The following is a 21,487-nucleotide window of genomic DNA, read 5'->3' on the forward strand; positions in this document are numbered from 1 at the left end:
TGGACAGTTTAAAAGTAAAAATCATTTATTTATTATCTACCTTATCCAATGTAATTAGGTGTTAAAGTATATAACATCTTTATGGAGCCTCATACCTGACAAAAAGTAGTGAAAAATAACTCCATGCTTCAATATTTAAAAAATAAACATAATGCCTCCGCCCACTTCAAACCAGTGACAAGAACACAATTTCTGTAAAATCCCCTTTATATAAATTGATCACGTTAAATACCCAAACTGTGTTCATAGGACCATTATTCATAGTAAGACGCTGCTTGAGAAGATATATTTGCGGGGCCTTTAAATGATCTGAATACTTCCCTCCCCCACTAGATACAGGTGGAGAATACCCAAATGAACACCTACATGACATGATTAATCGCTGGGTTTTAGGATTTGTGGGATGTTAACAGCGATGCTAACAGCAGTGAAGATGGCGATAAGAAGCACTGACAGATGATGGCAGCACCAGTTGGTGCAGTAAATCCCTCAGCCAGCCTTGTTTTGTCATATTAATGTGGCTCTCTCATAAACATTACCCCCCTGCTCCGACACACTCCTCAACCGTGAGGGAGCAAACATATGTTCCACTCCTCTGGGGCTTGTATGGAGGGGCCGCTGTGTGTGTGTGTGTGTGTGTGTGTGTGATTATGTATTCATGCACACAAGTGCATGAATACATAACTAAATGCAATAATTGTGAAAACTTCTCATTCAGAGTGTGCATGTGAGTGTGTGTTTTCTCTGCTGATGGCTCACATCTGGCTGAAACAGACGCCTGGCTCTCCAGGGTGATGATTTTTCCATGTGTGTGTGTGTGTGTGTGTGTGTGTGTGTGTGTGTGTGTGGGATTTCATGTTACTGGATCCTTGCCAGACTGAGCCCATTCCCAGCCGTTCCTCCCTGAGACAGACCTCAGGTCATAAGCAAAGTCCACAATGAGTCAGAGTGACACAAAAAGGGGGGGTTAAGTGACCCCATGGGTGTGAGAATGATCAGGATAAAAACCAGAGCCAAGGGGATAGCTACTTGGATATAGGTTTAAAAAAACACATCCCCACAATGTATGAGGAAATCAAATCTACGAAAAAACAGATTTTTTTGTCATGAACAACATGATGCTGAAGTGCTGATACATGCTTCATAAGAAGTCGCTTGGATTACAGCAATTTAGATTAGAGTTAGTTTAGATTTTGACTAATACAAGAACAGACATGAGATTTGCTCTGGTCTTATGGCACTGCACTGGCTGCCTGCATCTCTTACACCTGATTCTAACTTGTTGATTAAGCCTCACATGACCTACATTAGCACGTTCCTACAGCGCTACAACAAAAGTTTCCAATCCGTTTGTGTCAAAAAACACTGTTGCTGGAAACAAAACAAAAAGACTTTCATCTAATAAAAAGGAATGAGACGATGTTTGCAGTCATCTTCAAGGATATAAATATCTCATTAGAAAATGAGGCAGTGGAGACGTATGTCGGTGCCAGGTGTGATTCCAATGCAGCTAAATCATTATGCAGACCCAATCAGATACCAGCTGCATGTCAAAGCCAGGCGATGCATGTTAATGCCAGGTTAGTATTGTTCCCAGCTTATTGCATATTCATCCACACCCATTATTTATCAACACGCAGCTACACACAGCCACTCAAGCAGAGTCATTATCGAATACCTCCTTTGCGTGCACACACACACACACACACACACACACACGCACGCCTGCCCGCCCAACACAAAGGCAAAAGACTCAATTAATCTTTGGCAAGAATTAGACAAGAGGTTGAATCATCAATTTCCTTGTGTAAGACTAGAATGGAAATAAACAACCCTAACTATACCAGTGGGACCAAATGGGATGGTAACCTCATCAATATGCAAAGAAATCCACTAGCACGCCGAGGCCCTCGCACAGAACTCCACCAGGTCCCGTGTGATCTCAACACAAGGTGATTATAATGCATTGTAATCCAGTTCAATGTGTAGCTCCACGCCCACATCCTGTTTAATTCAACTCATTGATGGATAAGCTTGGACTATCATGCCCCAGAAGAGAGGAATATGGAGGAAGAGATCATCTCAGCCAGAAAATGAAGATTTTACATTTAAGAGAATTTGGGCATGTCCATTTGCTCGACTCTGCTGACAAATTTCTAAGACGTGCGGCGGCATCTGATCGTGTTTTGAATCAGGGATGCGAACGGTTGTGTCGCTTTCTCTCGTCTGGTAAGTGAAGCAGACAAGCACAGATGGTGCAGTTCCTGGCGGTGCATATTCATAATTGAAACGCAGAGACTATACTCTCCTAATACATTATGTTAGTTGAAGATAAACAACATATTCACTAGATGGGTTTTTTCTCCCTTTCTTTCTTGCCAGGAATAATAATCACGTCGACTAACGGGTTTTGACAGAATGAGGTTTCACTTATGTTAGCATCAAGTGTGACAAGCGTGAAGTTGAGATTCTTGGTAGAATAATGCGCCGACGCTTTGACGGGGCGCCACGCTATCTGTGTGGAGAACCCCGGTCCTCTCACGGTAGAAATTTATCTTGACAGCTTATGCTAACGAGGCACAGCTTTTGGCCCACTTCTTCACTCATAAAGTGACTTTTATTTTTAATGTCAAGCGTGTTTTTAGGTGTTTGTCTATGCGTCCGGGTGTGTTTGCGTGCGTGTTTGTGCGCGGTCAGGTTACGAGATGCCAAAATCTATCCCCGGCCACGGTATTTGTCTTATTTATATGTAAATGTAGGTATATCAGCATGAATATTTGACTCAGCATTTGGGTGGATGTGTGTGTGCATGGCTGTCCTTCAGCTCGCTGTTCCGTGAGATAATTAGCCTCTCCTAACTGCAGCGAGGTTGAGACATACAGGCCTCTAAGATTCACTAATGATGACTTTAATAACTACCGCGTTGCCAAGCGACGAGTACGTGTGCGAATGTGCGGCTACGCTGACGCGACAAAACATCAGTGTGTCTCAATTACATCTACATTTTCTCTCTCTCACACACACACACACACACGTTTGTACACACACAACCTTGGGGTTACCCAGCACTGCTGTAATGCATTACCCCCCCTCAATGACTGACTCCAGGCACTTAAACCCCCCCCCCCCCCCCCCGGGCTGAGGTTAAATACACGTGTCGTGATTAGGTGCGAGACCTGGGGGGGATCGTGGATATGACAGGCTTTGCGAGGCCGCGAGACGTCCCTTATGCCTAATTACTCCAATAGCAATAGTAGAAACTCGCACAGAGCAAGGTGTGTGGGGAAACAGTACAGAGAGACTTCTAGTCTTCAGATGCTAACTAGTCAGAGATTACATGCTTGTTTTTTCGACTGTACCCACGCCAAAGGCCTTCAAAGGCTCAGTGCTCAAGTGGTTCATGCACCTCTTGCCCTTTTTACTTACTTTTCCCCCCCTCTGCCTCTCAGACACCACTGTTCATCTCCTTACGAAATTGAATATAAATCCATCCAATAGTTTTTGAGATGTTTCAGTATTGACCAATGTTTTGGTTTTACCGACAATGCGATTCCTGCAGACCTCTTATGGTTACATCTATTTCCCCCTCTTCCTCCCTTTAAGGAGCAGTGAGGAGGTTCAATTACCTTGCTCAACTCTGTGTGACAGTATCATTTGCTTTTTAGGCAAATTATAATATTCTACATTTCTGCTGCATCAGATCGTATCTCCCAAACACAGCCATCAGAGTTTGTCTTTGTTGATAAAGTTTTAGTTCAGTTCGGGATTCATTTTCTGCACACCCGAAGACTCTTCTCAGAAAAACATCGGTAGTTGACACCAATTAAATTCTCTTTTCATTAATGTTTAGTCTGAATCACATCAATGGATGGACATTTATCACGCGGGCTTTTAACGACCACGGCTGAGTACACTTCACAGTTCAGTACAAACTGTTCATCTGGCAGAGGTCAGCACTACAGTGTCGCAGATTAATTTGTGTTTCATTTAAAGCTGACCGGAGCAGAAACAGTCCCAAGGAGTTTGAGGTGAATTCATTTGAGCTTTGCACTTTGCTGACAAGTGACTAAATCTTCCGCGGGCAGCCAAGTAGAATATCTCAGAGGGCAGAGTGAAGCGATGCGATGCAGAGCCGGCAAACGTGTACGCCGCTACATCGGCGCTCTGACTCAGAGAAAAAAGGCGGTCATTAACACCGATGTTTACGAAGCGGTATGTCGCTAGTGGCTTCTTGCAAAGTCACCGCGAGTGGAGGAACACGCGACGCTCTCACCGGCTTCGCCGCATGACATATGTGCTCAGCGCTTGACACGGCGGTTTTTGAAAAAGGAAACAACATTTCATTTGTGTGCAAAAAGAAAAAAAAGTATTTCTGTCACACTGAGAGACAGATTTGTACAGCCGGGCCAGAGAGCGCATCCATTCGTGAGTGCTGAGGCAGTCTGATGAAATATTCAAACACTGGAGTCTGTAGCAGAGACAGAGGGACTGACAGATAGAAGGACAGAGTCAGACAGCGGGGGCTAGCTGAGCTGGAGCCAGCCAGCAAACAAAAAAACAAAACAGAAATATATATAAAGGAGTGAGAAGTAGGGCAGCAGCCAGGGTGAAGTTTAAACTCGTGTCGCTCCTGATCCTCTCCCCTGTCCTCTTTAGCTGCTAATTCTCTCGACTGCCTTCCCTCTCCGCTGTTGACGTGTCATGTGTAATTTGAGCACAGCCTCAGTCCCTGTTCGCTTCCTTCTAAACTGGAGGAGAGCGAGAGGCCAGCCTCGTCATTAGAGAGTTGTCAGCGAAAAGGACAAGGCCATTCAAAAGTGTCCCCCGAATTCACTTCCCCCTCCGGCATCGGCCTGTCTGCAGCCACCAAACTGGGTCTGCGTCGCAGCGGGCAGTGGTGTTATCTTAATAGAAAGTAATAGTGTGACATAACAGACGGCCCGGGTGCTTAAAGAGGGATATGAAACAGGACCAACAGAATGGAAATAGTTGCATAAATCCACCCACACACCCTCTTTGCCTTCAGCACACAAAGTCTCACACGGCAGACAACATATAGCAGACACAAGTTAAGCTCTACTGATTTAAAATGTTCACCGCGGCTAGAAAGGCCCTGCTGCTATAATTCAGTGTGTACAGTGTGTGTGTGTGTGTGTGTGTGTGTGTGTGTGTGTGTGAGCATCCATAAGCTAGACAAGATGATAGATCTATGTGCTTGGCTCTGTTGTTGGCTGAGGTGAGGAGGTTGAGAAGCAGACACAGAGGTGGAGATGTGCAGCGGGCACAGGTAGTTGTCCAAAAGAGCAATTTGAGAGAGAGGCTGCTTTCAGGAGAGCCAACAAGTGTGACAAATTGTTTTTAGCAGTTGACCTCTTTAAAGTGGTCCACTGGTGCTTGTGGAGGCGGAGATGGGTGTGCTGGCACGGATTGGCCTCGGAACAATGTGGGATTGCGCTGCAGCTGAGTGGATGGCAAGCACTCGGAGGGAAAGTAAAAATCTGAGAAGCATCTTTAAAATAATGTGCTGTCACACATTAGGCTGGTTGTACTGAGACGTAAAACAAATAACTTATTTTACTTTAAATGTAGCACTCGAAGCGGTTCAGCATACAGTGTTTGCTGAAGTTTCTTTCTGTGGGTTGTACTCACATGCCCTCATTGTAAGTCCCTCGGGATAAAAGAGCCAGCTAAATGAATGTAATGCAATGTAGACTTGAATTTACATTTAGTTTTCTTTCGAAATACAGTTACAGAGTCCCCACAGTCCAGTTTATTAAAGTCTAGACCATCATTAATCAGTATTACATTTGAAAAGAACAGGATTTCCAGTGCCTTGAATGTGTTGTTGCAGAACCTTGCCAAAGCGATTCAATCAGTCAGTGAGAGTCTTTTCATCCATGGGATAAACAAGTGGGGGTGCAGGCAGTATTGATATTCAAAAAAATGATTAAAGGCCATACCAGCTCAGCTGTTAGTCGAGCTTTAGCAGCTGAAGTGGTTTAACTGAAGGCAGCCGGGAAAATATAATATAAGCAAAGTTGGGGTTAAGGTTGCTGGTTATTTAGCTCTATTGAGTGCCGTTAGTTGAAACATGTTCTGCATTTTCCTAAAATCGATGCACTCGTCAATGTCACGTTTCATGAACCGACCAATCACGGCCGGTCCGTCCCTGAGAGAAAGAAGCTCCACCTGATTGTCTACTTGTCCCTGTGTTAGGAAAGTGGACGACCTCCAGGTACTTCCAGATAGTTTTTCTTTGGACCATCTATAGAAGTTGAATGAGAACGTCTCTGACGCATGTTGTTGGTGCTGGCAGCTTGTTGGGGCTCTGCTCCAAACACCCACTTCCACTCTTTGTATCCTCAGCAGTCGTGATTGCTATTTGTCTCGTACCAGTTTAAACTCGTGCGTTCTAAAACCACCGCTGTTTTCTAGCGGAGCTGACAATGTGATTGAACTTCAGCCATTTTCTAAATGAATGATAAATTAAACAATAAGTACTTGTAGCTTTGCATAATTTAGCCCAAGTGTTTTTATATGAATAATGGAAAATTCTTGTTTATTTGATTCCCTGTTCCCTTGTCCTTGGTGCTCTTTCCTTTTCTGTGACTTTGCACAAGCACGCCACGTCCGCGCTGAAATTCATTCTAAAGCATAAAGTCAAACCTAGACATCACACTCTTTGCCTGGAAATGGTCACGGTATGTATCTGCATGTATACTTGTGTATTCTGTCAGACTTCAGCCCCCCCCTGTTGCTGTCTTACTCACTTGTGGGACTTTTTGACCTCCGTGCCCCGGGAGCTTGAACCGCAGTCATGAGCCTGGATGATGAAGGTGTATTCCTTCTGCAGCTCGCAGTCCACCAGGCCGCGGGCCCTCAGCTGGCCCTCACCGGACGTACCGTTCAGCACCACTGCCTCGAACGGAGCCTCCAGCCCGTGGATGTTGAACGCACAGATTTCCCCTAGAGACCAGGCAGAAGGGAGGGAGGTACAGGAGATAGGAAGAGGAGGAGGAGGAGGAAGAGGAGTGAGCTCAGTGTTAATCGCAGTCAGTCAGGTGGAATACAGTTCAGTCTTAAAGAGGGACTCTTGTTGGCATATGATGTTAATACATGTGATGTTTCCCAACAAAACGAGTATTACCCACACAGTGACTCTCTTAAAGGGCAATAAATTAGCTTCTAGCGACCACTTGGTGTTGGATTGATTTAGGAGTTTTGGAGAAAAATGGGAAGAAAGATGGCTGGTTCTAGGTAGACCGGTTCAGACTCCTGCATTCCAAATGCATAAAGACGCAGCAAACGTGAACTTCAATAACTTCTCTCTCACCGATGTCCCCGGGCAGTCCTGGAGGTTATTAAACTCGCAACTTTAAGTTGCGAAGATCTATCAACTCTGGAGTAGTGCGTATAGTCAAGGGAAGCTGCAGAACAGAGTCTATTCAGAAGTTTATGAATGCTATAGGAGAGCTGGGCTGGCATTAATGCGCAGGCTCAAGCATCTCATCTTCTTCTTTGGGGTTTTACGGCAGCTGATGTTGCATAACTGCCACCTGGATGCGAGAAGTATCTCAATCCTAATTCACATAACGTGAATGTTTTATGTTCACACAACACATATATATTTTGTACAGATATAAAGAGACAAAATGACGTAGACTTTATTTGAAAAAAATACGTTAACGTAGCAAAGGCATATATTTTAAGTCAACTAAACATAAAAAAAAGTGTCTACAACCACCCTGATTAATTTTTTTGAGTGTAGGCTTTCACTGAGTTTCCCCACCTGTTGGGTAATTTCTACCATTTAGAGTTATGGTTGAGGAAAACAAACAAACTATGATACAAACAAGAAACAGCAGCAGAAGCTGGAGGTTTAAAGATACATCATGTTCCCGGCAATGCACCGTCTCTATCTAATCGGTCTTGTGAATATGTAGACATCTCCGTGGCCAAAAGACAACATATAGCACAAGTTACATGAGTCTGAAATAAAACGATGACGTCCCCCTTGTGGAGAGATACAAAGGAAGAAAAAACCCATTTAAATCCAGAATGAGCAGCTGACAAGAGCAAAACAAAAGAGCTAAGAAGCGGCTGACATTTTATTAGCGGGCTGTCTAAAGTGGTCCATTTGTGGAGTTGGTGAGGGAAGTTGTTTCTTTCTTCTTTTGTCCTTTTTTTTTTCCTTTCTTGGCGACTCGACGTCCCCAAACACTCCCACTCGTGGGATTTCAGGAAATCACTTCACGCGACCGGCTCACACTCTGACCCGTGACAGCTAATTGCACTGATATCACTTAAACTAACAGCGAAGACTAAATTGGATTCCCGAGCAGCTTTGTGTGCGCGTTGCTCCTGGCAAGTTCTGATAAGAGCAACTTTATTTTCTACCGCCTTCCCCTTTCTCTCCCCTTTTCATCCGGTTTCTGTCATAATCCCCACAAACCTCACCTCACCCTTCCTGTTGGGGCAGGGGCTCTGAAATCACAATTTGCCCTCGGAGGAGCTACAGGCAAAATGATAAAGAAAGAGCGGAAAAAATGGGAAATAAGAGAATAGGGAGGTGGGCGGGGGGGGGGGGTCGACACTGTCTGCATACGGTAAAGACTCCCCTCTCCGTATTGCCTTAACAATCACTTATCAGGGTTAAATGGGCCCCCAACAATATGGAGACGCGTGGCTTGCTGGGGAGAGCGAAATCATAAAAATGGCATTGAACAAACGGTGTGCGACGGGGAGTGACAGGAGATGCAACAGTCCTGACGCGCTGCCTCTCTCAACGCGCACACCGCCGCCCAGAACAGGCAAATGGAAAATCCATCACCGGTGGAGCGATAAATAAATCCTATATGCACAGGCAAGCGCAGGGGCCTCCCATCAGGGCGAATGTGCTGCGGATGTGCTGATGGCGCACGCCCCGCAGCTGAGGCCGGGTGGCCCGACGCGCTCCTCGCCATTTAATTGTAGCTGCTGGGGGAGCCGGGGGACGAGTCAAGGTGACCTGCTGGATGAGGACCTCCCTCTTTTCTCAGAGTTAAATGAGCACTGAAAAACAGCTCTGGAGGCCCCCCCCCCCCCACACACACACACTACTTTTTTCTTCTTTTCACACAGTATATCCGCCTATCACTTCGCCTCAGACCTTGATAAGTGTTCAGCCACCTGCGGAGCACATGGGGGCCCGGCAGCAGCGGAGGAGCAGATGTTGGGCGGCTGGCACTTGGCAGAGGCAGAGAGCTCCCAAATGCTAATTGCGGCGCTAAACTGTTAGCTAAATATGTGTCTCCGCGTCACATTAGGCGTTTAGGATGTAGATTTATGGCCAGAAGGAACTCTTCTTTAAAACTAATGGATGCAAACTAATGGATGTGGATGACGCAGTGCTATTTCATTATTAGTTTATCTGCTGGTTTATCATCACTCTTTGGCTATTTGGCATACTGAATCATTTTTTAAGTCTGAAACATTATTAATCGCTGTGTGCTGTACGCACTTACCCAGTAAAACTTTGATGCCACTTGACTTTTTAGACCCCCCCCCCCCCCCATTCTCTCCATTGCCATTCTTTCCTCGACCTTGTTCTCTGCCGCCGTGGTTACTAACTTTCCCCATGGGCACCATTTGCATTTAATCAAGTGTAAATATTAATGTCTGTCTATTAGTCAGCGGGGATGTGTGCTCAGGACTTGCGCTGTCGTCCTGTTGGTGTCAGAAGTCGGGCCGGCGCTCAACACCTCGAGGGGATCTGGCACCCGTCCACACGAGACTATCTTTGAGGACACAGAGCTCATTATCAGTAAAGGCAGAGATGCTTTACTGGCAATGGTGGCCTGTGTTTTACAGAGCTGGAGGATGGTGACAAAGTATCAAGGGGGAAGGGAAGGGGGGCCACCGCGCCTTGGGGGCCCCAAGTTACTATCAAAGCTGACAGAGCATCGTCGATGAGCTGCCTGCATCCTAATAAACACAGGAGATCCTTTTTGCTGAAAAAAAAGAGGGCGGTCTCGCACATAAGTGCAAGGATAAGCGCGGCAGCTGTTTTGTACTGAGCGGAGGTATCAGGCGGGAAACAGACGCACCGCTCAGAGGAAGAGGAAGAAGAGGAAGATATGAGGGGAGATGAAAGGAGGAGCTGGGAAAGGATGGGAACACGGCCACCGCCTCAGGGTATCTCCGATCTCCACTACTGGAGAGTGACCAAAGCACAGGCATGAATACACACGCACGCCTTTACTCAAACTGTGCCAGTTCGGCAGCTCTAATCAGTGCTGACAAGCCTTTCATCCTCCTACTGTTGGAACACAGACACACACACACACACACACACACACACACACACACACACACACACACACACACACACACACACAGCAGAGAGCAAGTAAATCAGATTACTTGATATCACACTGTTGCTGAACACATTCTGGACCAGGCATCGGTTCGCTGGCACCGCGACGCGTTTGCACCCACGTTAGTGCAATATTTTGGCTCGCCATCATTAGTAAATCCACCCTGTTTGCACAAGAGTGGCCGTCTACTCTGCGGTTTACACAGTTGTCATGATTTCAGCTGCTTTTCCAATTTGGATTTGGCAGGAAATTATCTCTTGTATTAGTCACCCGCATAACCCGCTAATTCTCCCTCTCATTTTAGTCGCAAAAATACACGAGCGCACATACACAAGCACTCTGGGAAACATGTATAAACACTGACACACACACACACACACACACACACACACACACACACACACACACACACACACACACACACACACACACACAGCAACCGCTCTCAGCTGCTGTGCAGAGATAGACTGTCAGCCTCATAGCTCTGCAGAGGGCCGGGATTGAAAATGCTGTAATTATGCTCTTCATGAAATTAGCCAGCCGGGGAAAAAAAAAAAAACACAATTGAGAAGCTGTCCATTCCGGAGATAAGGATTAACACTAATCAAGCCTGCATGTTCTGACTGGAAACTATAAGAGTTTGTGTACAGTGTGTGTGGATGAGTGGGAGTCGGATGGGGGATTTTTAATTAAAGGCACGCTTTCTCAACAGGGGCTTAAAGGGGGAAGGTGGGGGGGTGGGGGGGGGGGGATGATTTACTCGACCTCGCGGTTGCCACCCCCCGACTCCTCACTCTTAATTACATTAAAGGCCTCCTCTCACGGAGTTAATGACATTCTGCTGTCTTCTAAGAACGACAACACCAACCCTCTGTGCGAGCAGGCGAGAGCGGTGTCAGAGTGAAGGGTGGAGGACTGAAGCTGTCCATCAGGGTCTCACGTCAAGGCAGCAATAGGTGGGCTCTGCGGGCTCTAAATTTGGGACCCCCTGGAAACAGCTTACGAGGGCTTGAAAACTGTAAAAGTGTTGACGGGCCCCTGTCAGGCTCTGGATGCCTTACAATCACTCTGGGTTTTCTTTTCCCCAATTTGGTGCCCCTGGCTGGGCTCCTTTTGTTTTTGTCCGTTTCCTTTCCATGGACAGTTTGACAATTTGTTCAACAAGCTAAATAGTTTTCTGTCCTTGCAGTAAAAGCATGAACAATCATGTCTTCTATGTAGAAACTGTAATCAAGTGTGACAAATGGAACTCACAACAGGGACATATCCTGTAAACTATCATCTGTTTTAGTAAGTATTTAAATTCAGTTTGTTCTTAATGGGGTACTCCGTTGGTTCAGTGTTGCACTTAGGATACATCAACAAAATAATTGTCATAATATGAATATAACGTATAAATATAAATAAATAAAAATGCAAATTTTGTCTTTGTAACCTTTGTTTTGATAAGTGCTGTATAAATAATGTTTATTATTATTATTACTATTATTAGACAGTGTGGAATAAAAACAAAATGCTCTGTTATCTCTTGTTAAATGAGGAATCATAAATGTAAAAAAATAAGTATTTTCTATATAAAACTCTGTTTCCTTCCTCTTGATCTATCTCTTGATCTATCTGTATGTATTGATGTATACATCAAGTCACGGGCAGGGTGACTAGCTGACCCTGCCCGTCGTATAGAACCACACTTGACAGCGATCATAAAGTGAGTGTCTGATGCAGAGAAGCTCCCCCGGCAGCAGCTTGAAGGCCTGTGCTTCTAAATCTCTCTCCAGGCATTTCGCTGGACGGCAGCGTTCCGGGTCCTGAAAACATCGATGCTATTTTGTCTTAGCAGCTTGAAAGGCCCGTTAGCTCTGCCAACTGTGTGCGAGGCCATACACCCACCTCCCCCTATGTATATGTCAATAAAGTTAATCACAAACCCCAGCGGGCGACGTGTCAATTACCACAGCCTAGACTCGGAGCGGAGCCAAAAACGCTGCTGTGCAAACGTCAAACCATCAATGAGAAACTGGCATCCAATGCAACACCAGCTAGAACATTACAGTGAACACAAACACCTCAATTTAATCAGTTGGCGACTTAATGGTCGACTCAAAAACAACTCCCTCAAGCTTTTCAGCCAGTGACGGCTGTTGTTAATTTCAGGCTGGCACTTTAAACTGTATGAAGTAATTATTACAAAATCATTTTTTTGCGGTGAATTATGTTAATTTTCTTTCTTTTTTGTCACAGCTTCTGAAGCCCTCTTTGTAGAGTCTTTATAATTCGCTGTGAGAGATTTGTATGTAATTTCTAATGCTATAAGGCCACATTGTTGTCGTCTGTCACCACTGAAAGTCCACTGTGCACAATGGCGGGATTTAGGCCATTGACAGTAAGTCTAAGCCTGGATTACACATTTCCCCCTTCATTATTCGGCATATTGAAGTTCTATTACATTTAGATTATGCACAGTTATATACTTCTAGTGCGAGGGTGATAATTCACTCGGTTAGCATCTGAGTTATTACCAAAATCTATACGCTTTGACTTCCGAATAACGATGGGCAAAGAACGAGACTGAGAGGTTTTAACAAAAACACAGTCAAGGCAATCACATTAAACACAGCGAGGAATCAATAGTTTCTATTTTCCAATTCTGTTCATGGAAATGGCCCCAGGGGAGAGCATGTGTCCTTGTCTGAGCAAGGCCAGTTAGAGTTCAATGTGTTCAAATATCCGTATCAGAGTTTATGACCCCCATTAATGCCCCTGAGGACGTTCTCGGCACAGCCGAGCTACACAATGAAACACAGCCCATCGCCTCGCTGACACTCTCTTTGACCATGGACGAGGTTTATTAGATCTAAGGTCAACAAAGCAGAACAAATCTAACAGCAACCACATGATTGAATATACAGAGTAGGTTTGATTTAGAGCCACGTTCTCTCCATTGAAGAAATACAGCAAAGTCCGTGTTCCTTTCATTAATGGAATATAAAAAATGAAGGCCTGTAACTCTGTGAACATAACTACGTTATATAATCCGGTAAAAGAAAGCTCATGCACAGATTGTGAGAAGCTTGTTGAAGACGTTCTCAAACTGAACAGATTCCTGTGGCATAGAAACCATTTAGGCATCTTCAATGAATACCTCACCCACAACATTACCATTTGTACATCAATTGCTCACCCCTGTTACCTGGAATTCTTGAGGAAAAATGTGCGTTTATCACACGCCTCCGCGGTGAACGGAGAACCAACAACAACGGAGACAAGTCTTGATGAATTGAAGTAATTTAACAACAGCGAAACTACATCAAAACAACATGTACAAACTCTCACACAACTCGTTCAGTGTAATCCAAGTCTCATTCATCCAGTCGTGTGCTCGACAAAGCTAAAACCTTAAAAACAGTCTCACATTAACAGTCTCACACTTGTGCAGGCTCGCTCCAAAGCGGGAAACAGGGGAATACATTGTGCGCATAGGATTGTGGGTGTTTCCGGAGCGCGGACGGATACACACATGTATCCTTGAAAGACCTTTGATTGAAGGACTCAGTCCTTGGCGGAATTCAAAGGGTCCTCGACATTGGAACGGTTCCTCGGCGAGATTTCGACGACGTGGCATTCTTGAAATTCCGCCGTTGGAACACCGTTTGCTTCAGTATTTCTGTCACTATTATTATCAGTTACTACTGTATGGGAATCACGTTTTTTTTTATGTTCCCGATAAGATGTTATCTTCTATTGTAAAGGCAGTGAGGGCAGCTGAATATTTTTTTCAATTGAACGGGAAGACTCCATCACATGGTTTCCATGTTAAAAGCACGATAAGCTGAATAAGATCTCAACCAGAGAATGGCAGAGTAATAAATCCCTTTATTTGAAAGGGATCCCCAAGGTGAAAGCTCTACCTCGAATTCTTTTCAATTCTTACCACAAGTCATCATCACTTACAGCCCTCCACAGAGCCCTGTGGAAAATTAAAAAGTCCCAGTTCCAGATATCAGTGATGAAACAATTACCCCCACTCCCCACATTGTGTAGCGCCACACTGCCCCAAACACAGGCTGAAGTCCTGCCTCTGAGCCATCGATCACCTCATCGCATGCCGGCGGCTCCGGCAGCCAGGGCCCAGCTGTTCGCCATCATCACCACTGAGTCTTGCCAGCTCGCCTCCAACCACACAAACGGATATGGCTCCCCTCAGCCTTGTTCAGCCTGCCCATGATTCAACAAAAAATAAAAAAAATCCTGGACCGAGGCCGGCGCATTCAAGGCCAAAATCCAACGAGAACCGAGTCTGTGCTCAAAGCTGAGTCAAAGACAGAGTTTAGTTGTGATTTTTTTTTTGTAAATGACACAGAAAACGAGTTTAGAGGAAAGTGCCTCACAATACGTTCACGGGGTCATTGTAGAAGCATCATGTCCCCACTGACCGAAGCACAAAATGTATGCTAATCTTGTTTACGCTCTATTAGGGGATTTGAGAGGGAAACAAGATCAAAATGTTGCTGCTGCCTGCACACAGCAGCATCTCTCTGGTGCATTTCATATGCAAATTGCTATCTGTTACATCACCCTGTTTAAAGGCTCATGCAGCCACAGCGTCTATGAACCTATCCTTTCTAGTGGAGTGTGCGGTAATGAGTGCATTAGGCTGATGGCGCAGTGAGAGTGCGGGGACTGGTGAGCTCCCTCCGGAGCGGCTGCTGACAGACTGTGAAAGAAGATGGCCTCAGGTGACACTTCTGCTACCGCTGCTGGCAGTGTTCACCTTCAGGGGAGAAGAATCGAGAAAAATCGAGAATAAGTGGGAGTGAATACAGTGATGCCAGGCGTGTACAGTTCGTCTGAGAATAGCCGCAGAGAAAATATTGTTCCTGTGTCTGTGGGACGTCCCTGGAGAGGACTCGCGGAAGATTATTCCGTACTTATTCCTGGGAGAACTACAAACGGAGAGACATTGCAATCGTGGCAGTCGGATGAAACCGGGAGACCGATGTGATGGATTATATATTCGGATGGCAGCTACAGCACATAGAGATGATTTGTGCCTTCTGTGCAATGCCCCCCCCGCCTTTCAAAGTTCTGTTTTATTACATCAAGGTACAACGTTTTGAGCCCGTTTGGCTTCTGGCCAGGTACGGAGGAATTACACAGACTCGGGTGTGTGTTCATTGGATGAGTAGTCTCAGACCCGCTCATGGCTGTGTGGCTACAATCAGAGGGTCAGTGAGAGAAAAACAACACCATCAGTAGTTTCAGCAAATTGCCAAAAAAAACAGCATTTGCTTAAGTTCGAGTGTCAGATCAGAAAACACTTCTATGTGATAATTGGGAGGAATCAGAACACACGTGACTCAGAATAATGTCACACATACTCTGAATGTATATATAAGTGTATATATATAAAACTACAAAACTACTTGGTGAGGGTTTGAAAAAACGTTGTGGTTTGGCTTCAAATGAATGCGTTTGTAACGTAACTTAACTGAATCAACTTTTGGTTTCTCGAGCGCCCCGCCCACACGTTAAAGTCTAGGACCTGCTTCCCCCTCCCTCCCATTTTTAGCTGACTTTCTCAATCTTAATACCACGTCCGTCGCTCTGAGCGTCTAATAATGACGCGGATGGGTTGACACTGGAGTTAGTTGCCCAAGCGTTGGTATTGCGCGCCCTGGATGTGAGACCAGGCTGCATGCTTGGTAAATACGTACATCCTTTAGAGCACACTACCCCAAATCTTTTAAGATCCAAGATCACCCGGAGGACATTATCCGTGTTATTTTGTCTTTGGCTTTAGAGTCTCCCCTCAGAGCCATTATACAACTCTTCTCTCATGTTGAGTAGGACAGTGGTGTATAAAGTACCCAAAAGCCATACTTGAGTAAAAGTAAAGATACCTTACTGGAAAATGACTCCAGTAAAAGTAAAAGTCACCGATTAGAATACTACTTGAGTAAAAGTCTTAAAGTATCTGATCTTTATTGTACTTAAGTATCAAAAGTAATTTTCTGATATTAAATGTACTTAAGTATTGAAAGTAAAAGTACAAGTAAATGCTGTTAATAAAAAAGCAAAGGGTCAGAATTTTGAGAATTATGAAGTTTATTCTTTTAAGTGCTGTGGCACCATGACCAAGGACAAGGAGCTGTGTTGAAAATAATTGGGTTGATGTGATCCATGCAGGAGCAACAATGTTCAACATAATATATTGTACATAAGTATACTTTTGCATCTACTATGAACTTATCATCATAATTCTCCGAAAAGCAATATGACACTATGAAGGAGTTGTAACAGTGCGTTTATAAGTATGCTCATTCCGACTAGAGGATGTAGAGGGAAAATGCATAATATTGTGTTCAGCAAAAAATATCCACTTGATGCATCAGGTCAGTGTTGTGAGAAAGGACACCTGCCTTGTAAACTCCTATGGGCCTGATTTGAACACAATAGGCAAAGGTTTTGCTCAAGCTGAATCTGCAATTGGGCGACTGCTACCATCATAACTCCATCTGATCATCCACAAAATGACTCAAGTATCAAAACATGATCAATACTAAAGTAACAACCCAGTCATTACTTGAGACTGAAAAATGTCCTGTTCATCTTCAAAAGAAGTTGGTTTTCAAAATTGAGCACACGTGACTAACGTGACATTTGGAAACTTATAATAATAATATATTATTATACTGCAATCATTTCTATAACTGTAACGACGGCCAGAGCTGCACTTCTCACCGAGAGGCTGCCTTTCAGAAGCTGTTAATCATGAAGGTCCATGTCAGAAAAGGAACACTCTCAACACGTCCTACTGTGTAAGTGATTGCTTGCAGGCTTTCTGATGATTCAAGTTACTTTTTTTTCCTAAATTGCGATAATAACGAAAGTTAACAGTCGACAAAGTGTTGCAGGCAGTGGACGTTATCCTTAACACAGCAAGTCTGAACTGTAACGGAACAGAACGTAATTTAAACTTTAACGGAGGGAAATGAAGACGCTGTAGACATCTTAACGCTGATTGGCCAAGACTCGACACATCAAAGATGTTCTATTGAGAAGATCACGACATCACCTTTTCTCCTCGTCTCACTCCAATCTGAGAAACGCTGGCTGACCAGTTGACCCCCCCAAAACAATCTCTACGGATCTACATGATTCACGTGGATGATATATTTTGATTCAAAACGGCGAATTTCGCCGAAAAGTGACAAGTTTGCAGACATGTTGCTTGCAGTCTGTTCCACCACAGTCCCCGACGCTGGTCTCGTGATTCATTTTGTTTCTAAAGATAGATTTGATTTTGTAGCGAGTAACGAAGGTTTCAGGGGAAATGTATCGGAGTAAAAGTATCAGTTTTCTTAGCAAAATGTAGTGAAGTAAAAGTAAAAGTCAACAGAAATATAAATAGTAAAGTAAAGTACAGATATCCAAAAAAACGACTTAAGTATATAACTATACACCACTGGAGTAGGACCTCTCATAACAAGAAAAATGATCCTTATTTGTAAAAGCTGTGGTGTGCCCCTTTGATAGGACAGTGCATTACATTTAAAGTTACCCTGTATTTCATCCTGGAACGCTTTAGCTATACATTTAACTTCTACGCCCCCTTTGGGGTGTCAGTGAACTGTCCTGTGGAGGCATTTAACAATCTTCTGCAATCCACTGCTATGGCCTACACACAGAAACATGATGGTTCTTTCTTTAAAAGGCTGTGTGGTTCCCAAAAGAACCATCACCCACTAAAGAACCATTTCATCTATATCGTATGGTTCTACATGTTCGTCATATGGTTCTTTGGGATATTAAAGGGTTCTTAATTCATGTTTGAGTTATTGGATCGTGGGGGACGGTATAAATGATCCCAAAGAAATTAAAAAGGTTAAAAAGAACTGGAAATGGTGCCCAAACAAAACCTAAAAATGCTTAGAAGCTAAATGTTCTGCAAAATCGCATTGGAGAGAAGTTTGCATCAGGGCAAGTTGAGAAAAATGACAGAACTATTTTGTTTTTTTTCACCCAGGTCTTCTGGCACCAGTGGGCCACCATCGCTCACTGATACTGCTCAAATTGGGTCAGGGACCTAGGAGTGTGAAGGTAGGGCAGCCTCTGCCAAAAATATTTCTGTGTGTGTGTGTGTGTGTGTTGTAACAAGTGAGGAGGAAAGATTATGGTAGCAACAATACACGTCACAAAAATGCCCCATAGACTTGATTTCTTGCTGTCTACGCCTGTTTGTCTGTAGCCGGGTGTGAGTGTGTGTGTGTGAGTGTGTGTGTGAGAGTGTGTGTGTGTGTTGTGGAGAGAGGGAGGGATCAGATTAGTAGCATTGATGACAGCGAGGCTGATTTGGCCTCTTGCTGTTCCTACACCTGTCTCCTCTCCTGTAGGCGTGTGATTGTGTGTGTGTGTGTGTGTGTGTATGAGTGTGTGTCCCTGCGCTCTCTATTCTCAGTGTGTGTGTCGCCGTCGCAGCCTTCCACCCCTGAAAACCTGCACGGAATGAAAAAAATAGAAAGCACCCAGTGATTGGCTGGAGGACGGCTCTATCCCGCCAATCATTTATTCCTCTCATTCGCTGTCTTCATTTACTCCCGTCATTCACCCGCCGCCATTTCTCAAATTTGGCTTCTTATTAAGTGTCTGTCATCTGTGGCATTTGTCCACGGCGCCGCGTCTCTCCGTTCCTTCATTTGCCCTTCATACTGTTTCCTTCTCTTATCCATTTCACCTTGCTGGAGAAAGAAATGGAAATCTACTCTGAAATTGTATTTCTATCCCTTATCCAACCAGGTATGTTAACAATCGACACACTCATTGTAGGTGGCTGGAGTAGAGTATTTATGGGTTTAGTGTCCTGGTCGACATTGTTCATGACTGAAAGTAGGGATGCATCAATCCGGCTTCTTCATTCCTGATACTCATTCTGATATTTTGGCTTTTGGTATGAGACGATCCCGGCGGGTATCGATCTGATACCAGTGTTCAATCAATGAGCTATATGCCTCACTGTGTGGAAGTGACCGGGATCATTATTTTACGTGTAAGGGAATACCAGCTTTGATTTAAACATTGAAACATAATTTAACAAATAAATACATGAATATAAATATAGTGAAATGTTATTTACAATTAACATACGAAAGCATACATCAGCAACTTGGTAAAAAAAGCTTCAAAATTACTGTAATTTTTTTTAAATGCAGCGGCAAATTGGTCCAACCTTAAACTAAGTTTAAGTAACTAAAGACTATTTTCACTATTAATTAATCTGCTGTTTATTTTTTCCATCAATTATTGATCATCCACCCATCCCCGTCTTTAAATGTCTTTTGTCCAAAGCCCAAAGGTATTCAGTTTACGATGCAATAAAACAGAGAAAAACAGGAAATCTCCATATTTGAGTGGCTGAAAACAGCATTTTTAAAATATTTTTGCATGAAGAATGACTTTAATGCTTAATCGACTATAAGAAAAATAACTGGCGATTGTTTTTCTGTCAATCAACTAATCAATGAGTCGACTAATCGTTGCAGTTTTAAAATGTCTATAAACATAGAATTGAATTGAATAGATCGGTCCCGTTATCGACCATATCTGACATCAGTCCCGGTGCATCCCGCACAGAAACCCACAAGACCGCTTCCTCCTCCTCATTTCGTTTTCAATAAAAACTAAATGTAGACATTGCTTAGATGCTGATGGGAATGTGTGTGAAAGTGTAACATTCATAGTCATCTTATCACCTCACTAACTGCAGCACGTTGTGAAGAATGATGTTCCCCGTCTTTCTAATATCCGTTCCGAACCGTTTTCAATGTACCACAGAATATAAATGAAGACGTGTTCCTGCACGTTGATGTACATCAAAGCTCGCTGTGTTCTCGCTGCCATTTCCACTTCAATCCCATCTATCCCATCATCTATCTCTATCTCGCCTTCCTGCCTCCTCTCTTTTTATCCTTGGCAGTGGAGCCACGCGGGGTCTTTCAGCGACGGCCCATGGGAGGAAGTGGAAGTCAGACTGTACCTCTCCCGCTATTCAAAGCTCAGCCACCGCGAGCGGAAAGTGATTAAACCTGGCAACACAAAGAGAGCCTGTCCCCCTTCACAGCTTTGAACTGATTCGTGATTAAAACGCCTTCCCTGGACAGATCAGGTGTCACACATTCCACTGTGTCACGTCTCATGCTGCTGCTCCACTTTCACAAGAAGGTGAAGGCGCATTTAAGATGAGGAAAAGTGCTTAGCTTGCATGCAAAATATCTGTATCTATATTCCAACAACACAGGTACAATTAGTCTAAATGAATCATTTAAATATTGAGGTTAGTCCCTGCACACCATCATGTTGACTAATGTAGCACTGACAGAATCACTAATATAGTAAGTGGGTCTGGCTTTGGAATTGATTTGGTAAGCAGTTTTTCTTTGGCTGCTCACTTCTTTACGGACATCTTACCGATGAAGCATCATTGATGAAGTGGTCCATCCTGTGTTAAAGCAACATAACCTATTGGAACAGAGACACTGTATTTGGGACCTGACATGTTATTAAATCATGATAATATTTGAATTTGAATTGCGTTACTTGACATCTACATTATGATCAGGCCTTGTCCCTGCCAGTCATGTTATTTAATTCTTTCATGGTTATAATCACCAATAAAAGCAGCCGCTTTTAAGCTTTCAGCCTTTAGTGCGCTATTAAGTCTTTACAATAGAGGATGTGCTCGTGGGACTCGTTTTATTCCCACAATGCAACGTTATCTCAAATTGGCTTGGGATGTGACCTTCACATATTGCAAAATTACACCGATTGCACAGGTCCTGGATGAGAGAGGGACCGATGGGCCACATTAAAATCACAGATAATTACAGAATACAGATCATTTCTATCATAAAGGCTTCAGGAATGTTCCTTTAAAATAACCTAATACTCTCATTAAATGAGGCATTTTAACAGCCACCTGTGAACAAGACAGCGAGGAAGGGCCAGGCAGGCTTCTTTGTGCCTCTGCAGGTCGATAGTCTTACTACTATAGACCGTTTCACTGCAGTACTACGCCATTGACAAGCCAACCACAGGCGATGGCGAGCAACCACCACAGCCGCTATATTTATGTATTT

The 21,487-nt window shown here is 44.0% G+C and overlaps 1 protein-coding gene across 1 annotated transcript in view; it reads right to left on the reverse strand.

Moving 5' to 3' along the window:
* LOC142959281 (calsyntenin-2-like) overlaps positions 1 to 21,487 on the reverse strand; it is a 130,008-nt gene that overhangs the window by 73,554 nt on the left and 34,967 nt on the right. The window contains exon 3 of the mRNA XM_076100527.1: positions 6,771 to 6,966. Within this exon, the coding sequence (XP_075956642.1) occupies positions 6,771 to 6,966 (196 nt within the window). The remainder of the gene's footprint in view (positions 1 to 6,770; positions 6,967 to 21,487) is intronic.

This window comes from Anarhichas minor, unplaced genomic scaffold (assembly GCF_050575085.1).
Source record: "Anarhichas minor isolate MPS153535 unplaced genomic scaffold, ASM5057508v1 ptg000026l, whole genome shotgun sequence".
NCBI lineage: Eukaryota > Metazoa > Chordata > Actinopteri > Perciformes > Anarhichadidae > Anarhichas > Anarhichas minor.